Source organism: Ambystoma mexicanum, chromosome 10 (assembly GCF_040938575.1).
Source record: "Ambystoma mexicanum isolate Mex_15411 chromosome 10, UKY_AmexF1_1, whole genome shotgun sequence".
Taxonomy (NCBI): domain Eukaryota; kingdom Metazoa; phylum Chordata; class Amphibia; order Caudata; family Ambystomatidae; genus Ambystoma; species Ambystoma mexicanum.
In genome coordinates this window covers 877,586,625-877,614,509 of record NC_090932.1, presented here as the reverse complement: position 1 = coordinate 877,614,509, position 27,885 = coordinate 877,586,625, and the positions used below count along the sequence as shown (strand labels likewise).

Genomic DNA, 27,885 nt, shown 5'->3' with positions numbered 1-27,885 from the left:
ACTCAATCTGCTAGCAGACGAACTCAGCAGAGACTTCCCTCTACCCGCAGAATACGAATGGCGGTTACAAGAAGACATCGTCTTCGACGTCTTCACTCAATGGGGATTCCCAGAAATAGATCTCTTCGCAACTCTGGAGAACTCCCAATGCCAAGATTACGCCTCCAGGTACCCCCAGAACCAATCCATGGGGAACAATCTAGCGATACGATGGTCAGGGAAATTTGTTTACGATTTTCCCCTGACTCCCCTTCTCAACAAGATGGTGCACAAGATGCACCAGGAACCAGTCACCATGATACTAGTGGCCCCTATGTGGGCCCGGCAACCATGGTTCGCTCACCTGATGGAGATATCTCTGTCTCCACCGGTGAAACTACCCTGCCCGTACAACATGCTGTCACAGGACAAGGGCAAGACGCTACACCCATGCCCACAGACCATGAACTTAGCAGCATGGCTCCTGCGATCATAGAGTTTGGTCATTTACAGCTCCTGCAGAGATGCATGGACATTCTCAAAGAAGCTAGAAAGCCTAACACTTGTCACTGTTACTCTAGCAAGTGGAAAAGATTTGTCATATGGTGTAGAAATAAGAGCATCAACCCGGTTGACTGCTCTCCCACACGAATTGTTCTCTACCTGACTCACCTAATAGACTCCGGATTAGTGTTTAATTCTATTAAGGTTCATTTGGCTGCACTTTCCGCATACACCACTTCTCAACTTAGTGTCGTGGTGGAAAGTCCCAGTTATTAAGGCCTTCATGGAAGGAGTTAAAAGAATACACCTTCCCATAGCTAACCCAGCTCCCGGATGGGACCTAAATGTGGTACTAACCAGGCTCATGGGCTCACCCTTTGAACCCATGCACAAAGACCTCACCCTTAAAACTGCTTTTCTAATAGCTATCACCTCCATCAGGAGAGTAAGTGAACTACAAGCGCTATCTATTCTATACCCCTAGGTAACAGTTCAAAGATAAGGTGGTTCTACGTACACACCCTAGCTTTGCACCTAAATTCATTTCTAAGTTCCATGTGAACCAATCTATAGAACTACCAACGTTCTTTCAAAACCCTTCAAACTTGGGAGAAAAAAGCCTGCATACACTGGATGTGTGCAGGGCTGTTATGTTTTGTATGGAAAGAACTAGATCACTGAGAAAGACTAATCAGTTCTTTGTCTCGGTGGCAGCAGGAAGAGAGGGAGATGCAGTTTCAAAATCCACTAATCTAGATGGATCGTATAATGCATCACCCTCTGTTACACTCTTGCTAAGAGAGAACTACCCTTCAAGTCAAGAGCACACTCTACTCGAGGCACTGGGGCTTCCATAGCATTCATTGCAAATGTCCCTCTTGAGTCCAAAGCGGCAACCTGGAGTTCTGTACACTCCTTTACAAAACACTGTTTAGATGCCCACTCTAGATCTGATTCACAGGTGGGACATGCAATTTTAAGACACCTTTTCTCTACTGTTCCTTCTCACAACCCACCTCCAACTCCGGGTATTGCTTGCTATTCTATGCACAGCATGTGATTCTAAGCAGATTCACAAACATCAGAAGACAATGCATTACTTACCGTAAAAGCATTTCTGATGGTTGTATCTGCTTAGATTCACATGCGCCCACCCTTCCTCCCCGCTCGGATGGAAGGAACATAGACATCCTTTTATCTCTCTTTTCTGTACTCACTCACGTCTATAAGGCTCCCTCAGGGCAGAAAAAATACAAACGGAGTGACCTCGACGCTTGAGGGATTGTGGGTACACTGCACGTCACTATAGGTATAGTGTTACAGACACGCCTTGTCGACGTCCCCTTTTCGACTACGAAAAACAAAATGCAATACTCCGCAGTGACCACTGGATGTCGGACTATGCACAGCATGTGAATCTAAGCAGATGCAACCATCAGAAATGCTTTTACGGTAAGTAATGCATTGTCTTACTGATGTATAATGTGGAAGATTCCACATTGACTTTATAATCCTTTTTGCCTGGTATTAATATTCAGATTATGTTTTCTGTTCTCCAATTAGTTTACCAGCAGGCTTTACTTGATTGTAAAGCTCTCCATTTCTGTTCAATTCCAGTCGGGGTATTCACACGCAGAGATGTCTTTATGGGAGGGCCAAAGGGGCACTTGCGCCGGGCCCCCACCTTAGAGGGGCACCATAAGGCTACTGGAGCTAAAGAAGTCTGTTCCCATTGTTCACCAAACTTAAATAGCACACATACGGATATTTGATGATGTGCCGCTGTGCTTCCAAACCTATGGGCCTGTCTGTTGTTTACAAGTACATTCTGCTCTGACCATTTTGCCCTATCCTCTAATGCTTTCTCTGCTCACATAGTTTGTGCGTTGACTACTGCATAGCTCCATTAGCATTCTCACCTTTCTGTGGGGATTACATTGATGATCATGTTTAACAGCCAAAGTTGAAATGCTTATTGATGCATTTGAGTGCCAAAGTGGTTCAGAAGATAGCACAGTGTGTTAAGCACTTGAGATCTGTATTAATATGCAAGATCCCAATACCCCGTTCTAACAAGCCTGCCTCAGCCCTCCCTCTGCCCGAAATGGATGCACCTGCATGTATATGTTTGTACACGTGAGCTTTTATCAGCAATGTAGCACCAGATAGCAGTTGCTATAAAAACCAACATCACATCAGTGTTGAGATGGTCTAGAAATTGATTTGTTGAGACGGGAGGTGTAAAACCTAGACGGCCAGCTCCAATGATGAGCATAACGTGTTAGTCTGTTGAAAGTGGAACCAAATCGTTCCTGCTTGTATCCTGGCTTTGCCAGCAGGTGATACAGTGATCTTGCCCAAATCATCATATCACTGACATTACTGTGCTGTCTTCTGTGAAAATGTTTGCCTTCTTGCATGCTGTGGTGGCATTGTTTATCTCATTACCTGGCCTTTATTTTTATGCAGGCTATTTGAAGTAGACCAGATATTGCAGGCTCCTGGCAAGCATATTCTAAGGTCTACTCATCTGACAAAAAAAATTAGATTTTTTGTACAGTTAAGATTGGTGTTGTTGGCCTATTTAAAGCTTTCATTTACAAAGGAGAACACCAGATAAAATCTTCTAAGATCACATCAATTATGCTGGTACTTATATACTTCCCTTGACGATGGAGACATTGAAGTTAGAATCATTCTAATTATGCATAAAATGCTCCTATAACATTTTGTTTTTCAAAATTGCAATGTTGTGTTATGTTTTTGTGTGCTTTCCAAGTAAGTTCTATAAAATGGGGTTTATTGTAGTTCATGGTAAGAACTGGGAAAGAAAAGCGGCAAAGTACAGACATTTCAGGATGGGTGCAGATCCCGGTGTCAACCTCTTGACCAATGTGTGATCCTGGGCATCTCATATTGCCTAACTTGTCGAAATTGCCAGTGCCTAAACCTTTGAAAATTGTCGCCCTTCAGAGTTATTTCGTTCTCATGGTATGATCTTTAAAAAAAAGCCTCACTCGTGGTTTGCTGGCCTTAGTGTTTTATCATCTGTTCTAGTGATCATTGATATATTGCATACAACAGCCACTTGTTTCTTTGCTCTGTAATAACATCTATCTCTTCCAATGAATAAGGACATATTCCTGGTAGTTTATAATCTTCGTTTACGATCTAGGCTATCGTATGTGTAGTTTTCTCATTTCTTCCAATTGGTCTCCTGTATCCAGTATAGCAGTGTGAGGCAGCAAATCGGAGTCTGTTTCTTCAGGATTACGTGCGCCTATTTTATACGATCTGGATCCTACATTTATATATAATTTAGCCGGTGTAGCTTTCTTATGACTGCTATTGATGAAAAGTGTGTTGTACCCCTGATGTGGGCTGCGAATGTTAACCTTGTAATGCTACTTGTTTATCATTCTGATTACAGCAAGAGTGAAGAGGGTAAGGGCACTGAAAGGGAGTACTGATGCTTATTTTGATCGCTGCAAGACCGCATATCAAGCAGTGGTTGTGATCGAGGGCAGGCGGGGGCGGCGCAACCAGATATTCTGGATCCCTTCATTAATTTTCGGTGGAGGGGTGTACCCCAAGGGTGTCTTTGTCCGGGACCCTAAAGAGCTTAAGATGGCCCTTCCCGCACGTTACAGTCTGTACTTGCTGCTGGCATCTTCTCCTGCCTCCTTACTCAGCCACCAGCCCTCTAACTCATAACACCGCATCTATGCATTCGCCTGCTAGGCTCCATCCCAGGCCGTCGCCTTCTTCCACCTCGTTGCTTTTCTGCCTCTCAGTATTCCGCATCAGGTCAACTTAGCTTTCCATTGTTTTTCTAAACGAGCGCCCTCCTTTTTCCATTCAGCCCCTGCCTTAGTTCTTTGGGATCCACGTGCCAGACCGTTGGTCCCAAGATACTAATTCAACCACCACAAGGCTGCTTGAGCTAAAGAAGTCTGTTCTCATTGTTCACTTAATATGCTTTAACCTGGAATGTCGATGACAGATTTGCAGGAAAGCAAATAATCAAATGCCACCCCCTTGCATTTTATCTTTGGATATGTATACATAACCTCTGAACTGTCACAATGTCAGACACTTGCTGGCAATGAGACATTTTGATTTAAAAGGTACTTTCTTGTGTATGTCACATACATTAGCTGCGTAGTCAGTGTGTGCACACTATGTAGCCCATGTAACGCTGCTTTGAAAGTCAGTCAGAGCGCCCCCACCCTGATCCCATCGTCAGACACTTGACTGCTCATTTTATTTTACTTGTTGGCGGAGCTGTGACCCAGTGTGACGCCGCCTAATGGCTGAATTCAAAGGTAAACAAGCAGTTGCCAGGAATCTCTTAAATCAAACATGCCAAAGCAAATGTCGAACATTTTCAAATGTACAGGGAAATCTACCGTTTCTAAATAGTTTGTGTGGCAATACAAATCATTTCTTTTTCTTTTTAGGTTGTAAAGTTATGTATCGGCATGATTGATGCTGGAAAGGCTTTTTGTGCTGCCAACAAGCAGTTTATGAATGGCATTCGTGATCTTGCACAGTATTCAAGCAAGGATGTCGTGATTGAGGTACGTGCTTAGCTGCCAAATTAATTCAGGTATAATGGGACTCGGCTGCTTGCCAACATGAAACATAAGGCATATTCCCAATTTTTTTTTATTATGAATGCATTTAACTGTGCATATTTTCACACATACCTAAATGGTTCAAATTGCTTGTTTCTCATGGATTTGTTGTACTTTTTTTTAGTTAATTGCCATGCATCCAGGTGGCCATTAGTTCCTTTTTATTAGGAATAATGTAGTAACAAATGTACTATTTGGGGATTGAAATATACCACCCATTTCAGGCACACTGAGATAACAGTAGACTTTACACTATTGATACACTGGCAACTTATTTTATATTTACCACATTATATGTACCCAGTAAGCCATTGTGACCCATAAGGCAGTGTGAGGTAGGATTGCCATTGGGAACAGATTTTGTAGTTATGTTCCATGCAGCCAGTAAGCTTAAGGGACTTAAGACATTGGGCCTCATTACGACCCTGCCGGTCCGGAAGGAACGGTGGTGGTAAAACCGCCGCCACCGTTCTTTCCGGACCGGCTGATTGAGAGTCCTGCAGGCAGGAGGTGTCGCTCCTGCCAGGTCTGACCTGGCAGGTTTAACACCACCCGCCTGCAGGCGAACATGGAAACACCGGCTCTGTCATAGACAGAACCGGTGTTTCCATTGTGCCCATCCCCATGAAGTCCTATGGGGCTCCATGGGAATGGGGACTTAAAACAATTCCGCCTCCGGAATTTCCGGGTCACCGGGGTCGTAATGCCCCGGTGATTCCGGGAATCACGGAGGCGGAATGGTAATACGAGTCTGGCGGTAACCTGCCAGTTTTTTCGGCACTGTTGGCACCAGACTCGTAATGAGGCCCATTGTCATTGCTAATTGTAATGGTCAGTCGCAGAGTCTGGAAGTGGATGATCTCCCCATCTGTTCTTGTGAACCAGAAGAAAATAGATTAGTAGGTTTAAAAAAATGATTGACAAACAGTCCGATTTATAAAGACCGCTCTGTGCCTGCTCAGAGCGGTCTTTCTAAATCAAACTATTACACCCCCTGCCACACACGAGTGCACACAGGGGCCGGCCGACAGGCTGACCAGGACCCGGAAGCAGCGTCAGTGGAGAACAGTTAAGTGTATGTGTGTGTGTTTTGTATAGGGGGAGTCTTGGGTCGGGAGGAAGGGATGGAGGTTTGGGGTGAATCTCCCCCATTTTGCACAAATCCCACCAGCGAGAGTGGGGAGTGGAGGGGTGTTTTGGCGAGGCAACCTCATCTTTTTGCTTTTTGTAGGCTGTCTAAAATTGGCTGGAAAAAAAAAATCTGTCTTTTTGTTAGGTGACCTACATAAAAGTGAAAATAAGGAATAGAACCCCGCAGGAGACTTCTGCCTACACCCTGATGCACTCTTTACAAGGTAGCACAAAAGGATCAGGGGGTTTGCTTTGCAATTGCAAATGGATGGATGGGGCCTGTTCTCCCTTTCAGGCCGCATTTGCCGTTTGGTGCATGGAGCTGCAGATGCATACATCTCAATGTTGTTCATGAAAAATACCCCAGTGCTAATCGCCTCTTTGCCCTGCACAGGATTTCTATATGCTGTGCAGGGAAAGGACTGACCTGATCACAATACTGAGATCAGGCTACTACATACATCTGGCATTCGATGTTGGCTCTCTGCCCCACGCAGAGCTCTCAACTCTCAATCCTCGCTACATGTGTCACTTGCCTTAAGGATAATGTAGACCTTTCCAAGCGTGCAGGTTCCTCCAAGAGATTGAATGGGTCAGAGTAGAGGCAGTAGCATATCAATCCAAATGACCTGTGACTCGCTGCTTTCAAACCCTCTTAGATTTCCAAAAGCACTTTACTGTTGGGGTGTTTTTCTGTGCTCCAAAGGCCAATGCAGCTCCACCTTCCTTTCTACCTACTTAACTTACCAGAGGATGTGCACGCAAGGACTCTTTCTAAACCTGCCACTTGCCACCCATCACTTACCCCACCAAACAGCAGAAGCAATACTCTCTAGCTCACTCATTCTCAGAGAGATCCCGCTCTTTTCTTTTGCCACATCCCTCTGATGTTTTGGAAAATGCAGAGATTTAAGAAAATGAAAATGTTCCTACAAGATCAGTAGTGAGGAGTCTAAATGCTGATTTTTTTTTTTTACCTGATGTGCAGCAGATTCTTCCCCAGCCCTATTGACCAATAGGATTCTGCTCCCTTCTGGACAATCTTCCAATTTTCCAGTCGGCGTGCTCACCACTGCATGCCTGTTACCTTTCCAGCATCACTCTAGTTCTTTGCAACTAAAACCCCCACACCTACCACTCCTTATCCCAATCATCATTCTCTGTTCTTTTCACCACACAAATATATGTACTTTCGTTTGGTATTCGCTGAAGAGTACTGTTAGCCAATCTATGCTTTCTTTTCCTATTAATGTTTAGTCTACTTGTCATGCTTGTTGGTCTTCTGCATTGTCTTCAAGCGGGAAACCAAAAAGTATTCAGCAAAAGTCAAAAAGCAAACAATTATTGCAGGAATAGTTATTCTTTAGCAGACCAAGGTAAATATACACATAGACCATGCACAGTGAGATGTAGTTATCGTCTTACCCAGCTACTGATGCAATAAAATGTTAAAATGTTCGGTCACTTCTTTACTTGGTCTATAATCATCCTCTTATTTTGAAGAACACTCCTTGTCCTTGGGCTGACCAATTCTATCATGCCAGATACTTTTTGAACGATTCATGATAACTACTAGTCTTTTGATCTATTTCTCACCAAAGGTACTTGCCCTTGACAATGCAAGGCAGTCGAAGATATTCTTCTCTGTATTTGACAAAACTAATTAATAAAGCCCATAAGAAATGTTTTCTTGCAGCACTTGAACTCATTAGTTGTTAGAGTCCCCTTTCAACCTCAGGTACAGGGTCCTTTGTGCTGGCCCACATCTCTGGAATGTGCTTCTTTTGTCATCGTCACCTCGATTTTCTCTTTTTTCTTAAACATTGCAGTGTTCCAAGCAGCAGCATCATTCCTAAAATCCTTTTACAGGGAGACCACTTAGAAGTCTATTGTACCGCAAGAAGAATAACTGTGGTATGCGAGGACATTTTGAAATCTGCAAACATGTCTGTACCTGTGCCCAAAGGACCAGTTGAATTGTGCTGCTTCAGCTGCTGAAATCCTTACCATGCAGAACACTGATCAGGAGGACAAAGCGCAGGGGAGAACGAGGAGTGCAGGAGGCGTGTCGGCATGCAAGTAGTGACCCTATAACATTCCAGTGGGATCGAAGTCCCGAGATCGCAGACCAGACACACTTTCCCTTTGGATGAACCATCTCCATTAAGATTCTAGGCAGCCGTGTCAGAGTTGGCCGTGCCAGGCGGTGCAGCCTGAGATGGCTTCGCCTCATTTAGGGTCCTTTACTCAAATTGCAGAGGCGGAGGAACGGAGAGCTTGGCAGCGAAGTATCGAGGACTGCAGCTACGATCGCGGTACTCGGGCAGCCTTTCCACTTCGTTGCAGCATCCAGTCCTCGGCCTCAGCACCTCAGCCTACCAGCCCCACCAGTCTCGTAGACCCGTAGTCTTGAGACCCCTTTGTCATTCAACGACGCACATCGTTCGGCGGTTGACGGATGTGATCCGTGCCGGAGTGAGCACGATCAAGCATTTTTTTCAGCTTAATGCTCAGTGTTCTTTCAGGCTTCGGGCAGCACAGGCAGGTAAACGGCTTAACACTGGTGCTCTTCTGGAGTTCAAATCTCGTCCTAGTCTTTACCCTCAAGGGCTCTCCTAAAGTGTCATGCCAGTTACAAGGTCTTGCACTCCAGCAGGCAGGAACACAGGCATAGACATGTCCATGGAAGATAATATAGGCTGTACCCTGGGGCTGGAATCGCCTATTACCCAGCTTGATGCCACGAGTAGGGAGAAACTCCTCCTTCACTCACTCTATTGTCCCTCACAGGAGTGGCAATAGGTTTTCAGAGGTTTTGGCACTAAGTGCCAAAAGGAGACCGAAGCTTCAGAAGGAACAACTCTCCTCTTCAAAACATTTGCTTATCAACAATCACTTTAAGAATGATTTGAAGCACGACAATAATTTAGTTTACTCCCTCTCGCCCATGTCTAAGCTCCCACATTTATTGGTAGCTAACCCTTACGATCACGGAGTGAGAGATGGGATCCATCCTCTGAATAAGGAATCTGATAACCATGAACACTACAGCCGTTGGGCGCCCAAGATGGCTTAACTTTACAAACTTCAAAAGGGACGCAGACGGCGGTAACCCCTGTAGCAAGTACAGACATGGGGTTGGCGGACCCCAAAATGTCAGTCACGTGGCGACACTTCAAGGCACAAATACTGCGCGACCTTGCAGCTTGCTGTAACCTGGAGGACTTCCAAGGACGGGTGGCGTCTGTGGGCCCAATCACTCCCATTCCACCTTTGCCACATTTACAAAAGTTTACTCAAATCCGAAACCAGAACCTGAAGGAATAGAAAAATCCTCTTAAACTTTCCATGAACTCTACAGTGCCCATCAAGTTTGCCAAACAGACCCCATAGAATTCCCCCCTGCAGTTTTACCTTTGCAGATGAAGGCCGTCATGCCCGTTCTTTGTCTGGTGGGTGAACCATCACAGGAGGTCGCCCATTTGGTGGGCCACAAATCATGCCAATCACCTGCCAAACAGAGCGCAGTGGCGAACGCCAAACCCAAGCAGGTGACTCCTGGCAGTCTGCACTTGCAAATGCCCAATATCGAGAATGCGATTACCAAAACATTTGTCATGGACCAAAGGAACTTTGTGATTACTAACATCAAAAAACTTGATGGGAAAGTGTTGAGAGGAACACTGTGAAACAAGGTACTCGCTTGGTTACGACAAAGGACAGGACCCGGTGTGGTCAGAATGTCTGACCTTAAGATCCTACGCAGGATAGATTTGAGCGACTGGTTCTCTCAGCAAACCTGTGACTGTGTTCTAGTGGGCTGTGGGCTCAGCACTGTACCCTCTTCTCTTAGATCATGTAATCCCCCCCCCCCGCCACCCCCCCTCCCATGGGAGGTTCAAACTGTAAACTTGCACTCTGTTGCTTCCAGCTGAATGGGTCACCTTTATTTTTTGATTAATTGACCCCTCCCTGGTAACCTATACATTAGCGATTTAGACTCCTCACTGTCTTTGGCGATTGTGCTGCTTTTTATACTATGTAGTCTGCCCTTCCTTATGTTTCATGTTTTATATTTTTTTTGTGACTGTCATGTATGCGCTGTCATGTCTATGGGTCCATTGAGCGCGGTATAAATGTAATAAAGTAGATGCCCTAGCAACCGCAAAGCTCCACTGCTGCTGGCGATTTGTGGGAAAGCCACAAGGGAGACCATGACCCTCGTGGCGATCCCATGGTCCCCGTCTGGGACTATGGATTGTGGTGGGCAGCAATTAGAGAGCAAAATGGGGCTCTGACCGGTAGTTTGGTGCACGTGGTCAGAAAACACCTGGGAAGATCAAACGGGAAAGGAGGCTCATCAGTGGGATCGAGTTGCAATTCCGGCAGTTCAGGCACAGCTGGTTGCATCATGTTCTCGTATCTAGTCTCCAGACATCTTAAACAGATTTGCACTTAATCTCATCAAAGCCCATTTTTTCAAATGCCTATACTCCCAAAACACTAAGTCGCATAAAGTAGGTATTGAAAAGTTTGTTCACACATCCAGGCAAGCAACACTACAGGAAGACATGGTTGCTAGCTATACTCCAGACCCACAAAAGAGCACTATGTTTGCCTTTACAAAACAATACCACACAAACTGCCTGCAGAATTTACAAGAAAACATGTCCTGGTAAAAGCGGTCTTGAGGGTGACCATTTCAAAAAGTGTGGCAGGCCTGCAGACAGAGCTATTGTCAAGATCCAAGTCTACCTCCCCCTTCTCCTCACCTGAATCCTCGGAGGTTAATACCAACAGGTCTGTCTCCATCTTCTTGAGTTCTTTCTTCTTTGTAGAAGCCTTGCCTTTGGGTGCTCTAACCTTCTTTTTCTCGTGAAGATAAGGTCTGGCCCCTCCGGAGGCCACCGTGACAGAAGTGGGTACCTGCCTTAGGGGGATCCCAGGGGGGCCAGCCTCAATTCTAGGGAAAAAGCCCAGAGGCAGAAAAAACCCTAGTCCACAGATGGGTTCAATGATGTGGTGGCACAGATCTTCAAAATTAGCAGTCCAAAGTTCCAAGTATGTCGTGATCCAAATCTTGAATGACTGATTCCAAAAAGGTAGCAATCCAAAAAAGCAGAATTCGGTAAGAAGCAATTTAAGGGGAAAAACAGCTACTGCAGAGGCGAATTGAGTAACCAGAAGAAACACTAAATGGGTGAACAGTTTGCAAATAAAAGTGAGAAAGGAGAAAATAAGAAGAGAAAGAAAAGGAAGTTCAAAGAAAGTGGAAACGTGCACAGGAACACTAGCAAGCAATGAAAAGTACATGAGAAGCTCAGAACAGAAGGTAGAAGAAGAAAGTCTGACAACCAAGTGATATCCTGAACAGAGCAGGACAATAAGTGGCTGGCGCCGTCAAGGAAGGAGTCTCGCAGGATTTGAGGATCGTGAACTCGGACTCCAGGGCGGCCGCCAGCGAGAGAAAAAACAGAAGCTAGACTGAAGAACGGACCGGAGCGGCCAGACAGGTAGGTAGACAATGAATGAATGAGCGCGGGGAGAACCGCGAAACAGAAGGCGTTTCCGACCGCAGGGGGCTGAAGGCGAACGTTGAAAACTCACACGAAGGAACGCAGACTGTAACTGCAGGACGAAAGGAGGACTGGAAAGGCGGAGAAATAATAGTACCGTAGACAGAAGCTCAAAAAGTAAACACAGAATAACAGGAGGGTAGACGGAGAGTATCAAAACACTGGAGGACAACAGTGACACAAGCACAGGTCACGGAGCGATGCACTAAGGAAACACAGATGCAACGCACCAGCTTGTGGGCGGAGCCTGAATTTAAAGGCATAGACGCCATGTTGGGTGAGGACTAAAGTCCACCTGAGAAGTCAGAACTTCCACCGGCTCCAGCACTTCCAGCCGCGGTTCCTGACAGCTATCTACACTGAGGAATAGACTTGACGAGTTGGGACAGGCAATTCACTTTATAACCGGTCAATCCCCGAAAACACCTGAAGAAGTTGAAACTCTGCAGCAGGCCCTTGCAGGGCTAGATACCAAATGTGTAGAACTTGAAAATCGATTCAAACATGACATTCGGCTGCAATTCTTGAAAGAAGATACAGAAGGATCCAACTTGGAAAATCTCCTGAAAGTAATCTTTAGAATGTTTCTACCAGACAAAGCTTTCAGCTGTATGGTAATTGAAAGGGTCAACTGGGTGTCCCCAAGCAGGCTTAAGCAGAAGGGCTAATAAGTGGAGCATTATATAGATTTTTAAGCTGCACAATTTCACTATTAAGGACAAGCTTCTTTGCACTGCAAGTGAGATGGCGCCCATAGATATCCTTGGTTCAATGATTCAGCTAAGGATCTTTAATGCAAGTGTGCAAAATAGGCACCGACTGCGACCAGTGACAAAAAAGCAAACTTGGGATGGTATCGCATACAAATTAAAATTTTCCACTGGCCTGCAATTTGAATGCGAAGGTCTCCAGCATACGATCAACAGCATGGAACAAGGATGCAATACAACAGGGTCAATGTGATAGAAAGTTGCTGAGTTTTATCAGTTACTTTACTGTTGGTCCTTATTTAAGGACCTTTGTCAGTGTAAAGGCAGCATAAGCCTGTAGATGTTCTCTCTGGGATTATTGATGACTTTTGTGATCTATTGGGATGAGCTGCCGGAATATGGCACTGTTAACTGTGGTGTCCCGGCTTAAGCCCTCCAACTTAAGATGGGGTGGTGTAGATGTCCTGTTAATCTAGCTGTGTATAATAAAGCAGGGGGGTGTATGGGTGGATTGGTTCAAGGTCCATAAATATCATCATGCTCATGCAAGGGAAGTTGTAGAAATTAATCCACACGCTACCCAAACAGGTATCTTGGCGCTAGCGTAGACAGTAAGGTGCGCTAGGACGTACTAGAACAAATAGGTCTTCAGGCTACGGCGGAAGACCAGATGGTTTTCGCAAACGCAAAGATCGAAGTCTGTTCCAGGATAAGGTAGCCATTACAGAGAAGGTGCGACCGCCAATCCGGGACAATCCGGGACAACCTAACTCGCGGAACCGCGATCAGTAAAGCCGTCTGGGAGCGCAAAGATCGGGATGGCACATAACGGGAGGATTTTTCCTGCAGGTATTCGGCGCCTTGATTGTAAAAAGTGCGGTGTACTAGGCACAGGGATTTTAAAAAAATGCGCTTCTCGATCGCTACTTAAGCAACTTCATTGGCTCCCGGAGTCATGTGGGCACGGGGAGGAGGACGAACCGCCGCCCGAGCCGCAGATTTTTGAAGCAGTTGAAGCCGCTTAGTGAGGTAGTTATGCTGACCCAGGTATAGCGAGTTACAATAATCCGTGGTGCTCAAGACCAGGGAAGCCACCACAGGAGCCCAATGTTTAGCTGGAATGAATGGGAGCACCTTACGTAAGATCCGTAATTTAAAGGTCCCAGATTTACAGACAGACGCCACCTGGGGTGCCCTGAAAAGAGGATGAAAACAGAACACCCACATTTTTAACTGAGGTCGCAGGTGTAGGACACCTGCCTGGTGAAGTAGGCCAGAACTCAGAGGTCCAGAAAGAGTGGGGGCTAGAGGTGCCCACCACCAGAACCTCCGTTTTAGAACCATTGAGCTTCAGCCAATTAGTCGCCATCCAGGCGCCAAGATCTTCCAGGGAGCTACGTAGCCAGGCCGCAGTGTCAGCCCTGGTAAGGTCAAGCTGAACCAGGATCTGCGTATCATCGGCATAGGAGTAGTATCTGAACCCATGTGCCAATAAAAGAAGCAGAAGAGGGCGAATGTAAAGGTTGAAAAGGATAGGGGAAAGTGCAGATCCCTGAGGGACACCACAGAAAAGCCATCCTGGGAGGGAGCAAAAAGGGGGCAGAGACACTGACTGGGTCCGATCAGTCAGAAAAGCTTGAAACCAGTCGAGGACCTGACGCGAAATGCCTGCATCAGAGAGCCGGGCCAGAAGAGTCTGTTGGTCTACAGTGTCAAACGTGGCGGATAAATCCAGTAATGGAACCGCTCCCACCCCACCCTGGTCAACTATCCGGGCAAGGTCGTCCATGACAGAATTAAGTACAGACTCTACCCCTACCAGGGTGAAAGCCAGACTGAAAGGGGTCAAAGAATCCGGAAGATTCTAGAAATGAAGAGAGGAGTGGGGAGACCAAAGAATCGAGCAGCTTTATGTTAAATGGAAGCAGAGAGATGGGCCTAAAGTTAGCCCTAACCTTAGGATCAAGCATGGGTTTCTTCAGCAGAGGAAGCACCAATGCATGTTTAAGTTGGCTGGGGATTACACCAGTTTGGAATAAGTTATTTATGGCATCCGAGTGCGTTTATCCCTTTACCATTTTGCTCTTTAAACATGCCTCGGGGGTGTATTGCCTACTTCACGTCCTAGCCGTGTCCCTCATCCCCCATATCATCTGCCGATTGCGATCTCTCTGGGTCATATTTGGCCAGGAATGTGGCCCATTCTATGGCCCATATCGAGGTTTTATCATGCAGGCGTCTGGTTAGGTCTTCCATTCGGTATAAGTCCAGTGCATTGCGTGACCATTCCGTCCGACGGGAGCTTCTCCCTCTTCCAACCTCCTGCCAGACATGCTCTGGCCGCTAGGAGGAGGTAGTGTGGAAGTTGTTTCCATACCAAACAATACCAGCACGGGCTCCACTGCCCTTTCTATCCCCTTTAGCTCCTTAATCCATCCCAGAACCTCCTTCAGTACTGTTGAACCTTCCCACACCTCCACCACATGTACCAGTATACTGCTACCTGTCCGCATTTCCTCCAGCAGTGAGGGTCCGTCCCTGGGAACATTTTGGCTAGCCTCGCAGGATCTCACTGCCACCTATATAATAATTTCAACCCGCGCTACTTATATTGACATGCCACTGATGTGTGGTGTGTATTAATACATAGCTTTTCCCATTGCTGCGGTTCCATATCCATTCCCAGATCCATTCCCAGATCCAGGTCCCATCTCCCCTTATCCCTCTATCTGTGTCCAATATTCTCTGTACGTGTAAGGTCCCTCTGTAGTTCTCTTTTCCAATCTTCTGACAAAATTACCCCCTTTCACTGTAGGAATTTTAAGACTGATAAGCTTCCGATTCCCAGGGATTCGTCAAATTTGGCTAACTCCACAGATCTATCTATCTTTCTTTAGGACCTGTCCCATCCTCTCCAGTCCCGCCTCGAACCATTCTTGGAACTTCCCATGATCCGGTATGCACTCCCATATAGGGGGAGCCTATAGATGACTTAGAAGCGAGGGCCACGTGGTGACCCCAGCCATTTCCCTATTGACTCTCCACAACCTCCAAAGAGGACCCAGGATCCTGTGGGCATGTACCCTGGCTGGGGCAGTGGTAGCTGGTGCCCATAGCCATTCCCCTAACATTCCGGGCCTGACTAGGTGATTCTCTATCCCTACCCATTGTTTTTTTAATAACAGATTTGATTGGTTTTTCATCAAAACAATACAAAACATACATTACACAAACTCTTGGACGCTTCCGTGTTGGTCTTATTCAAAGGATGACAGGACAGGACAGGATATGTCGCCCCAAAATAGTGGGAGGTTTATACATCGTTATCTATCGGCTCAGTTAATGTTTCTGATGCTTGATAATCTGCTTAGAATCACATGCTGTGCATATGGTCCGACATCCAGTGGTAACCGCAGAGTATTGCATCTTGCCTTTCGGGGACCGAAAGGGGACGTCGGCATAGGCATGTCTGAAACACTATCCCTATCGTGACGTGTGTAGTACCCAAAATCCCTCACGCGCCGAGGTCCCTCAGATTGTTTTTTTCCGCCCAGATAACTGGTCGCCCTATAGCGGAGCTCTTCATGTGACATTGTTTATTTTACCGAATTGTCGGTTTTATTCCCCGTTAAGTCACTTCGCCCATCAAGAACCTCTTCGACGAAGACTATGGGGGAATCGTCTACGGCTGTGGGTTCCGGCGCCTAAGATCCGGCGTTCGGACTTCCACGTGGTCGGGCCTTCTGGCCGGCCTACACAGTATGGGAGAGTGGGCTCGGGGATTGCCATACTGTTATGTCTTTCCTCTTTTCCACTGCTTTCCTTTTTGGTCTGGTCACCCTTCCCTTCTGCTATGGAAAGGACTCCATTTAGATTCTGCCCTGTGTGTAAGGTCAGATATCCGTGGAAAGACGAGCACACGTTGTGTAATGCTCGTCTCCCCCTAGAGCACGATGAAAATCGGTGTTCAGCGTGTAAACTCCTTAAACCCTTAAGGAGCGCCGGTTGAAGCGGTGGGCCGCGTACGGAATGTCACGCGTGGAGCCTCTCTCCCCTGCCGCGACACCAGCCAAAAGTGACGGAGGTACATCGGATGACCAAACGTCCAACGCGGACGTTATAGACCTTTAGGCGGACTATTCTAAGGCTACCACGCCCGTGCCGACAATTCCAGGCACGACTCCAGTCTTGCTACAGGGACCACACCCGGTGACAGGGGCGTACAATCGCACTGCACAAAGCACACAATCCAAGCGCCCTCCTCGACAACTTCATCGAAGAAGACGAAAGCGCCAACTGGTCCGCCGGAAACTTCGGCGGTGCCCACGGATCGGTCTGATCTGAAGCCTTCCCCGCATCTGCAGCAGCGCATGACGACTGGGCATAGCAAACATAACAAGGGCGCTACTCCCCAAATAACACGCGCCGAAGCTTCCGAACAAGAAACTTTGACGGTTTCCAAGGCCCGAAAACTACGAGTAGGCCTCTACCCGAGAAGCCATCCGCTGGCCCTTCTGGAGCCACGGAAGACATTTCCACTGCCGACACATCATCGGCGGCGTTGTCTCCCGAAGATTCAGTGACTATCCGTAAGAGCATCAATAGGATTGCTACGGCGGTGGACCTAGTTCCGGTTCCTCCCACAGTTATGGGCCAACCCGCCGAAAGGTTTTCCACGGATTTGGAAGACGATCCCGAAGACTCTTACGAAGAAAGCCAGGTACCCCTCTCAAGCACCCTGAGAAGATCCTCTCAACGCCTTAGGGCCGAGAACACGGTTCCTAATCAGCTAGGTCCATTTGGGTCATCCAAGTGGACCACAGAGCAATTCGAAGGGTGTGTTTTTTTTTTTTTATTGTTTTTTTTTTCCAAACCTTTACAAAGTTCTTTTAAAAACAAGACAAAAAGACAATACAATATCTCAAATAATACACTAAGTCATAGCAGACACAATCCATCACATAGTAACAATTAAATAGCATCACTGCATAGTATAGTTCCATAAAATATAAACACAATTGCTTACACATCAACATAACAAATGGCACAAAGCCAACTTAGTCTATAGTTAGACATCACTATCTCACATAAATAAAGCTATAAGGTTCACTCGATGGACCTTAGTAGAAATATAATCCTCAATTCATTTTATATTGTACATAGTCGCCAATAGGAAACGCAACATTTACTTAAGCATTCTACTTTAGGATGTGCTGCCCAAGCTTCCACAAAAGTTTAAGACAATCATAATAATCCTCTTTAGAGGCAAACTTAATATGCAATTCATGGTAATTGATCAGTTGCAATTAGTAGCTTTTCAGATAGTTTTTGCTCAAGAATTATTAAAAAATTTGTTAAACAAATAATGAGACTTTGGTTTGTACCTGCCATGCATCTTTGCCAAAGGGACTCTCTGCTTAGGCTAGATACTGTATAGAGGTATTTACCAAGTATGTGGGTTCTGATGGGTTCAAAAAATGAACAGTAGACTGTAAGATGTTTCAGTGTTTCCATAGTATTATTACCATTACTGAATCTACATTGACCATTGTTAAATGAGTTATTATAGAATTTCCAGGACATCAGTCGCTCATTCGTAAGTAACTGGTTCAAACGAAATCTCTGATACGTCTTCCTGGCTCGTTCACAAGGAAAGATGGTCTGGTACTTCGGTCGATGTCCCCACTGCCATGTAAATTTTGCATATTCACCAAAGGTTTGGTATTCATTGATTTTATCAATCAATAGACACCAATGGGATCTACAGTATTTAAGTTTGCACAAAGGCAAGCACAGTACCAGATCATCCCGAGGGATCATGGCACTTGCTAACAACTCTTCCATCTTAGTCCTAAATTTTAGAAACGACGGAGGGTATCCTTTCTTTATCATAATTTCAAGATCTTCATAAAGTGAATCTTTAGGGGGGGCTAGCATTTTTCCATAGTGCATAAGAAGTCGCCAGTGCCATTTCACCGATAATGGTAATAAGCCCAGTTCATGACACACAATAGCATTCGGGGTGGAAAGAGCCAAACCCAATACAGTGTTCAACATTTTACCTTGAATCACACCAAGCATAGATTCCACATCCAGCAAACCTATATCTGGAGAATACAATAAAATTGGTTCAATCTTTTGAGCATACAATTTCATAATAGGGATCATTGAGTATTTCCCCAGACGATGATGAATCATTTTCATCTGCGTTGTTAGCATTTTTGCCTTATTAGACAAAATTGTCTTCCACCCCTCTAAAGAATATGAACTAGCAAGTTGATAACCTAAGTAGCGGATGGCAGTAGATGTAGGAATAGCAATACCATTCAGACCCCAATCAAATTTAATAATTTTTTTCCGACCTTCAATAAATGTTATTATGAAGGATTTTTTGAGATTGATCTCTAGATTGTGTTTACTTGCAAAGGCATGAAATAAGGCCAATTTTGTCTGTAGCCCAAACAGTGTCCTGTCAAAAAATAATAAGTCGTCTGCAAAGCTCAACCAATTAATCGCAGTTACCCCCAGTTTAAAAGGAAAAATGATGGCATCCTTCCATTGCTCGTCCAAGTCTAATAAGTATAAGTTAAATAGGACTGCAGCAAGGTTACATCCTTGTTTGAGGCCGATCTCGGTGGAAATTGTATCGGTGAATGCCCCACTTCTTGTCAAACGAATACGATAAGTGGTTTGTTTATGTAGAGCAGCAATGATGGCAACAAGCTGCTCTGGAAAACCAAATTTGATCAGTTTTGTCCATAAAATGTCTAATTACGGAGTTGAATGCAGCGGTAAGATCCAGTGACGCCATGTATACCGGGCCTGCCTTATGAGATTTCGTCTGTTGATATACATGAGCAATAAGCGTTGCATTAAGTTGACATCCCATATGACTTAGAAAACCAGTCTATTTCGATAAAAGATTGATTTTTGTGATGTGCTGGTTAATATGTTGAAGTAACAAGCTACTAAAGATATCGGCCTATAATTGGCCGGTTCATTCAATTGGCCCTTTTTCTAAATTGGGATGATATTGGCCATACACCACGAATTTGGAATGTAGCCCAGGGAGTAAATCGCATCAAATTTTATTTTGAGAATCCTTGCTCACAAATCGGGGTTAAGTTGAATCAGGCAAGTAGGAATCCCATCCGGAACTGGAGCTCTAGATCCTTTAGAATTCTTAATGATCGTAGTTATATCTTCTGTCCTCCAAGGACAACCACATGGGGTTGGCCTAAAAATTAAGATATCCACATAACCACAAAACGCAGTTGGTTTGGTAAATTTAGCCTTGATATACGCCATCAAAACTACTGCAGATATTGCTGATTCTCCAATTGACTCAGTATTATCAAACAGGGTACGCATAGTGGCCCACACCTGTCTAGTGTTATTCTTTAGTAATAGAGTAATTAGATGCTGATTATCCCTATTTATCAGTTCATACCTCATCATTTTTAGTTGTCTTTTATAGGTCATATTGATTTGAGCTTTGCTTTGATTAAATTCACTAGTTGTAAAATTACTTTTGGCAAGTTGTCTAAGCAGTAGCCGTTTCTCTTTCCTCAATGCAACTACTTTTAGATTAAACTGATGACGATGTGTAAATGTAGGCTTAATGGCCTTAGATTTCATCATACAAGCCATGTGAAGTGCAACTCTAATGAGTTCAGGATCTCAGCGATGACACACGAGATTCCACTAGAGACACAACTCCTATTAATCAAGGTATCGTTTTCAATTTTGTTGGTAACTTCATTGCAAGAAGTCCACTTAAGAGTGGCACCTACGCGATCGAATTCAGTGGCATCAAGCATAGGTATGTTATCTAAAATCATAACATTTAATCTAAGCTTAGATTTCAAGGATAAATGATCTCCCCTCCCAAGATTGTGAATTGCTAGAGGGTCCATTAGTTCTAATAGCCCCGTTGAAACAAAGATGTAATCAATAGGGGACACACAAGTACCTCTAGCCCATGTATACTGGGAGCTTCCCATTTTAAAAGGAACACACAATGTCCCATGAGAGAAGGAATTCCAGCCACTTTAAGCCATTTACCTGGTATTTTTTTTCGAATCATGTGTAGCATATTTCCCATTCTTATCTATGAATACACAAGTGGAATTGAAATCCCCAACGATTATTACATTCAACATTCATTTATGCATCAAAGCCTTTTCAAAGATATAGTTCAGTCGATTAGTAATTGTTTCAAAAGAAAGTGACCTCATTCCAATATAAATCAACAATCAGAAGCTCTTGCCCTACTAGTTCATTGCATGCAATTCCCACCACCAATAAAGCTTCATCAGCCCACACAATAGAAGATTCTAATTTTAACTGCTTATCAATCCGTATGGCAAGGCCTCCAGCTGGACTGCCTTGATCACCTCTTCTAGCCGTCTGTTGATAAGCATCAAACCCTTCTAGGACTAGATTTCCCCATGGACATAGTTTCTTGTATTAAACAGATCCCTGGGCGCCTGTCCGTATCCAAAGACTCATTCCATAACCTTAAATTAGCACTGCCGCATGAGTTCCAGGAAAGTATCCCAATCCCCAGATTTACATCCTATTTGTCTCCCAATTTTGTGTGCGGGGCAGATGGAGTCAACGCCCCCATACTCCTACCCGTAAGGGATGCTGCTAAGTTCATAAATTGCTTCAGCACCTCCTCGTTAATCAGTGGTTGAGAACCCACTGCATTAGGTATTTGCGGGGATTCAGGAATAGTTGCAATGAAAATTTCCACGAGTTCACTGGTATTAAAGAGACAAGGATGTAGTTCCAATAATTCCAGATCTTCTCGCTGAGCCCAAATCAGTCTTGTGATGATAAGTGACTGATAGCCACATATCTTCCGCGTAGGATTGTTGTGTGCCAAAAAAACCCAATCAATATCGTTGCTTCTGATAGTACGTAATGCTGGGATTTCCTGAAAGGCCTTTAGCATTGCAGACCGATTTAGGCTCGTTTTTGGAAAATGTAGTTGTTTGCTTTCCCATCCCATGATAGGTGGCATCTCGGGGGTTAGGAACATTCCGTCTTTTTTTCCCATTTGATCATTATGATAGGATTCAGAGTAGACCTCATAAGTCTGGCTTGGGGGTTCTATTTTAGACGTATTCAGGTCCATGTATGTAGTGTGCTTGCCTGGCAAATCACCCAGCTCTTCAACTACCGCCCCATCATCAGTGACTACTTTATATGCACGATCTTTAATGCCACTAAGCAAGTGTCCCACCCTAGGGGGGGAGTGAGTCATCAATGGCTTATCCAAATTTGCCTGTCCATTATTGGTTATCTTGGAATTGTTCAGAGTAGATTTATTTGCAACTATTTTTTTCATGGTTTTATTGGTGGCTGCAACCTTGATTTCATTGGAGGCCTTCTTCATGTATAGAGCAGGAAAGAACTTTATCAAGTCTGTTTGTTTTTGTTTGGGCAAACAACCATGCTCTCCCATAGCAATCTCCCCCCCCCCCCCCCCAAGTCTCTTCTTGTGTTTTTAATCGGCGACATCTGAGAGTCGCCAGGACTGTGTGTTACATCAATATTCAATACTGCCCTTGACTCTTTATTCAATTGCAATAGATCAATCCTCTCTTCTTCATGGGACAAGTTATTTGGCTCGACTTTCAATGAGTGTGATGATTCTTTAATTTTATGTTTTTTGCTTGATTAATTTTACGTTTTGTTGCTCTCAGCAGCATTTTTTTCTGCTTCGTTGACAGGACAGGTTCATATACCTGTTCCTCATTCGTGAGCGTTTTCAAATTGTGCTGACATAACTGAGCCTCATCTTCCAAATCAATCAAGTTGGTTAAAGCTGAGGGACTATCCAAAAGTTCCTCTTTTGCTAACTTGGGTATCGCTAAGATCGGAGCGGCGATCACATCATCACTAGTCATCTGAGCATCCACAGGTAGTGCACTTGGACTGCTCCTTGTTATAGTGGCTAGTATCTGTTGTATGGCCGCTGCATTAGCCAATACCATCTCAGTGAGATGTTTAGTTTCTGCTGCAGCTGGTGTATCATTTTTGGTATGATCACCAGCAGTAACTGCTGCAAAGGTAGTTGTCGCCATAGGTCCCAATCATGGGTCAGCGGGCGTTTGAGAAGCTTTGTTCTTCGGTAAGGGGCTCTCCCTTTGTTTACCATTAGAGAGGGCCGCTACCATCTCACAAGTGAACAATAACCCCTCTATTCTGTTGACCTTAGTAATACGCAGGTCAGTTAGCATGCTGTGTGAATATTCAAGTTGGTTACGAGTCTGATCATGTCCTTTATCTAGTAAATGAAGGATCCTAGACAGCACCGGAAACTCAGCTCCGATATCTGAGGACTCAATTAGGTTACGTTCTGCTTCACCTTCTAGAACCGATAGTTATTTGTGGGTCAACAGGGTAGGGTACCAGTGCTGGAGGAAATCCCGACATCCTAGGAGTCCCTTCAGAGGGAATTTCTACTACTGAGGGAGAGCTAGTCTCTGACTTTTTGAATCTTATTCACATCATTATTACCAGTTTGGTCATCGCAAAGAGTATGCCCCTGGGCCTTCATATGAGGTACTAGATCCGAGTCAATGTGCACATGTACATCCTCCATGCAGTACTTATTGGCATTAATTGGGGTGGAGGGCCCTCTAGAAAAACGCATCCTCCTATCCAACAATGCCTCAATAGCAGGAGCAATGATTGATACATCGGAGAATCTAGGCTTTGTGGTAGTGATACCTATTTTCGTTAGTAATTCATCTTTCCCATACTCTCGTAAGGTTTCACCCAGAACTGTCATGCCTACCTCCAAAGAGCCAGGCCGGGCCCAGCAACCCCAGAGGCAGACATCATTTTCCCCAGGGAAGTCTCAGCGGGCCCAAGTCGGGGCCCTTTGGACTCAGTCCTGGCGCCTTAGGCGCCAGGCTCATAGCAGACCCCAGTCCTGGCGCCTTAGGCGCCAGGCTCATAGAAGAGGATATGTGTTTAAGTGCTTGGGTGCACACTTACCTGATGCAGACCTTGCTGCTTCATCCAGGCCCTCTTGAGGCCTGAATGGGACTACTTTACCTGTAGGACTACTTCACCACCCGGGTGTGGTCGGGGGAAGATACATACCTGATTGGTGGAAGGATACATACCAGGAACTTCTTCCAAGGCTATTTAAACCCCACCCGAACAGCCACACGTGCTTCGCGTTGTTCTGCACCTAGCAGCTGGACGCTCACCGTGTCAGCTCCTGCATCCTGACTTCAGCCACGCCTGCCAGCACCCTGGAACACCTGCAAGGGGAGAAAGGAAGAGAATAGGAGAAGAAAAGCCCTTACCTGCTAAATTTGCATCCCGGAGTCATTTCTCCAACGGCCCTGAAAAGGAAGACATCATTTTAAAGGCATTTTGTTTCGATCGCTGCAGCGCTGCATTTTACTCACCTTTGCAAGGCGCTTCCATCTTCAGCAGCGATCTTCCGGATTCAGCTACGCCCCGGCGCCTAGAGGAAAAAAGACAAGAACAAAGGTGAGAGGGAGAAAAGAAATAAGGAAAGCTCAGTTTCCTTTTAAGTCTTACCTGTTGGATTATTCCCACTGCATTTCGGGTCCTGCCGCTTCCTGGCATCTCCGGACCCCGGCCCCTATGGGGAAAAAATACAAAGACATTGAATGAGCGAATGCAAAGACATTACCTGAGCGCTCATCCAGAACTTTTTCACTTCGGGTCGGCGCCATATCTCCGGCACTCCGAACCCCGGCCCCTAAGGGGAAAAAGACATAAGCATTAGCGCTTGCTGCAATTAGACAACGAACATTATTATTAAGCTTGAACTTTTGAACAGAACTTTTACAGCGCCTTACCTGAACAGTCAAGCTTACCTGAACTCCCATCAATCCTCAATCCAGTGAAGTAACTGGGTTTCAACGCGCCCCTGCATCAGAAGCAGGATGGAGAGCTCATCCTTCCAAACCCTAAGGTGAGGCTTCACGGGGAATCGTGGAGGAGGTATCGTGGAGGGTTGGAAGGGAGTGGGAGGCTTGAGCATTGTTCCACAGTTGGTAATACTCCCTTTTCACGCACAGGACGGTATCCATCGAGCCAGGGAAGCCAGAATAGAGGGGCCCTTCCTGTCCATCTTCAGAGTTCTGCGCCTTCGACGCCGCGCCTCCGTGGGAACCAGGTGAGCGTTACAGAACGCGAAGCCTTACCACAATTTCCCACCTGGGCGCTATGGAGACTTCCGAGACAGATCAGCTGGCCCATCTTTTAGGGGAATTACGGGCAGAAGTGCACTCAGCCCGCCAGGAGACTAATGCTCTCAGAAGGGAACTAATCCTATCCAAGGAAAGAACTGATGATCTGGCCAAAAGGTTATTGCAGGGCCAGGCAGAGCACACTCCTTTACCTGTTTCCGGAGATATTTCTACAACAATGGGTTCAAATAACCCGGTACAAATCAATCTACCTGGACTCATGCCTTTGGCCCCGCCGGAACGTTTTGCAGGGGATCCCAAGAAATATGCCGTTTTTATGAACCAATGCCGTTTACACTTTTTATGCAGGCCCGGGGCCTTCCCCAACGACCAGAACAAAGTAGCCTTTGTACTATCTTACCTCAGTGGCTGTGCTGCCGATTGGTCTATTCCATTGGTAAATCAGGATGATCCCATTCTCCGGGATTTCCAGGGCTTCCAGGCCAGCATGGAAAGATTGTTCGCTCGACACTCGCAGGGACAGGCCCTTGACAACGAACTGCTATCCTTACGACAAGGTAATCAGGATCTTTTGTCCTATATCGCCACCTTTAATAGACTAGTTGTGGAAACTGGATGACCTGAAAATAAAAGGATCACATTGTTTCATCGAGGCCTGCGCGGAGAGCTTAAAGATGTTATAGCTCAGATAGTAGATCCACCCCAGGCCTGCGCAGACTACATAGACTTAGTGGTTCAACTTGATCACAGACTTCAAAATAGAAAAGCAGATCGGCTCAAGTATGAAACCAGAGTACCTATCAAGACCCATGTTAACTCCAAGAGTACTGACGTTCCGAACCTATGCAAATTGGCAGTGTTAAAGGACCATTAACGCAGAAGGAACGAGAGAGAAGGCGACAAATGCAACTTTGTCTGTATTGCGGAACTTCCGGTCACTTTCTTCAAAGTTGTCCAGTTAAACCACCCAAGAAGGTGGTTGGAGCCACTGATAACGAGTTATTGACACCTGGTTCGGGAAACGACCTAGCCCGACAAGCGTAGGGGTCCGCTTGCCGAGCTTGAAAACAAACTCTTTGACCTCGCATTTTGTCATGCCAATGGTGCTTGTGAACCCAAAACAGCCTCAGCAGTTGCATGCTATAAAAGCATACATAGACAGTGGAGCTATTGGAAATTACATAGACCGTGAATTGGCTTCCAGGATTAAGATTCCTCTCCGCCCGAAAGTAACCCAAGATGTAATTACTACAGTTGATGGAACCGAAATAGCCTCAGGGCCTGTAACGCATTCCACAGTTGAAATCACTCTGGTGGGTCAGGACGGACATCGGGAAGCAATCGTGTTTGATGTGATCAAGGCCCCACAATTTCAAGTACTTCTTGGTATCCCTTGGTTAGAAACACATAATCCGAGAATAGACTGGCGAGCAAAGAAGATAACTTTTCCTGATTGTGAACCAACCTGTTACCCAAGGAATCCAGCTATGGGTCTAGCCTCTGTAACTTCCACCCCTGTACAGCTACCATCTGAATACCAAGAATTCCAAGACGTTTTTCAGAAAGAGCAAGCTAACACCATACCTCCCCATCGATCTTACGATTGCCAAATCGACTTGGTACCCAATGCACAACTACCTTGTAGTAGGATTTATGCTCTTACTGAACCTGAGAACCTGCATTTGCGCCAGTATTTGGATCAATACCTGGCCAATGGCTTCATTCGCCCATCAAAGTCACCAGTCTCTTCCGCTTTGTTCTTCGTACCTAAAAAGGAAGGAGACCTTGGGGCCTGTATTGACTACCGCGCCCTAAATCAGATAACGATTAAGAATCGTTACCCTTTGCCCCTGATACCTGAGCTGATCGACCAAGTAAAAGATGCTCGTGTGTACACCAAGCTAGATCTCCGAGGAGCTTACCACCTGGTACGTATAAAAGAGGGCGACGAGTGGAAGACTGCATTCCGCACCAAATTTGGGCTCTTCGAATATCAAGTAATGCCCTTCGGTTTGTGCAACGCACCTGCCGCCTTTCAGTACTTCATGAATGATGTTCTTCGGGAACTTATCGATGTTTGTGTCATCGTTTATATTGACGACATCCTGGTGTATTCCTCCTCAGAATCTGATCACAGAAACCATGTTAGGGCAGTTCTTGAGAAATTGCGCCAGCACAAATTATTTGCCAAGCTCGAAAAATGCGTTTTTCATACCACAGAAGTGGAGTTTCTCGGATTCATCCTGACACCTCAAGGAATCCGAATGGACTCGCGGAAAGTGGACGCCATTCTCAAATGGCCATCTCCTAGCTCTGTGAAGGGAGTGCAAAGCATGCTTGGCTTTGCCAATTTCTATCGAAGGTTCACCCCGGAATTTTCTCCAACTGTTCAACCCATCACAGCTCTCCTAAAGAAAAATAAACGCTTTGAGTGGACTCTTGAGGCTGAACAAGACTTTCAGGACCTAAAAACCAAATTCACCTCTGCACCTGTATTGAAGCACCCGCGCCCAGATCTCCCTTACATCATGGAAATCGATGCATCCAGTTCGGCCATGGGAGCTGTCCTGTCGCAAAGAGACCCAGAAACTAACCAACTACACCCTGTAGCCTTTTGGTCCAGAAAATTCTCTCCACCTGAAATCAATTACGCAATTACCGACAAAGAACTACTGGCTATTAAATCAGCTTTCAAGGCTTGGCGTCACTATCTTCTCGGTGCAAGACACACCATCACCGTAATTACGGACCACAGAAATTTGCAGTATTTAAAGACGGCCAAAGCTCAATCTTCGCGACAACTCCGATGGGCTTTATTCTTTGCGGAATTTGATTTTGTAATTACCTATCGCCCTGGCTGCAAGAATGGTAAGGCAGATGCCTTATCCCGGATAGGCATGGAAGAACCCAATTCGAGTTTAGAACCTGTGCCAATCATACCGGAACAAAGAATTCTGGGCTTGACTTCATTGCAAACCTTTGAGGACATCCAAGCTCAAGTAAAACAGCTTTTTGACTCTTCTGCCTTACTGGAATGGAGTCAAAGGGGTCCTCACTACACCGTTAAGGATGATTTACCCTACTTCCAAGAGCGGTTATTTCTGACAAGTAAAGATTTGCAGGAACTTGTCATTACCCG

At 45.4% G+C, this 27,885-nt stretch overlaps 1 protein-coding gene across 4 annotated transcripts in view; it reads left to right on the top strand.

Moving 5' to 3' along the window:
* Positions 1-27,885, top strand: part of ACAP2 (ArfGAP with coiled-coil, ankyrin repeat and PH domains 2) — a 1,585,345-nt gene that overhangs the window by 259,928 nt on the left and 1,297,532 nt on the right. For all 4 annotated transcript variants that reach the window (XM_069618585.1, XM_069618583.1, XM_069618582.1 and 1 more), the window contains exon 3: positions 4,944-5,063. In XM_069618585.1, coding sequence (XP_069474686.1) covers positions 4,944-5,063 — 120 coding nt within the window. The remainder of the gene's footprint in view (positions 1-4,943; positions 5,064-27,885) is intronic.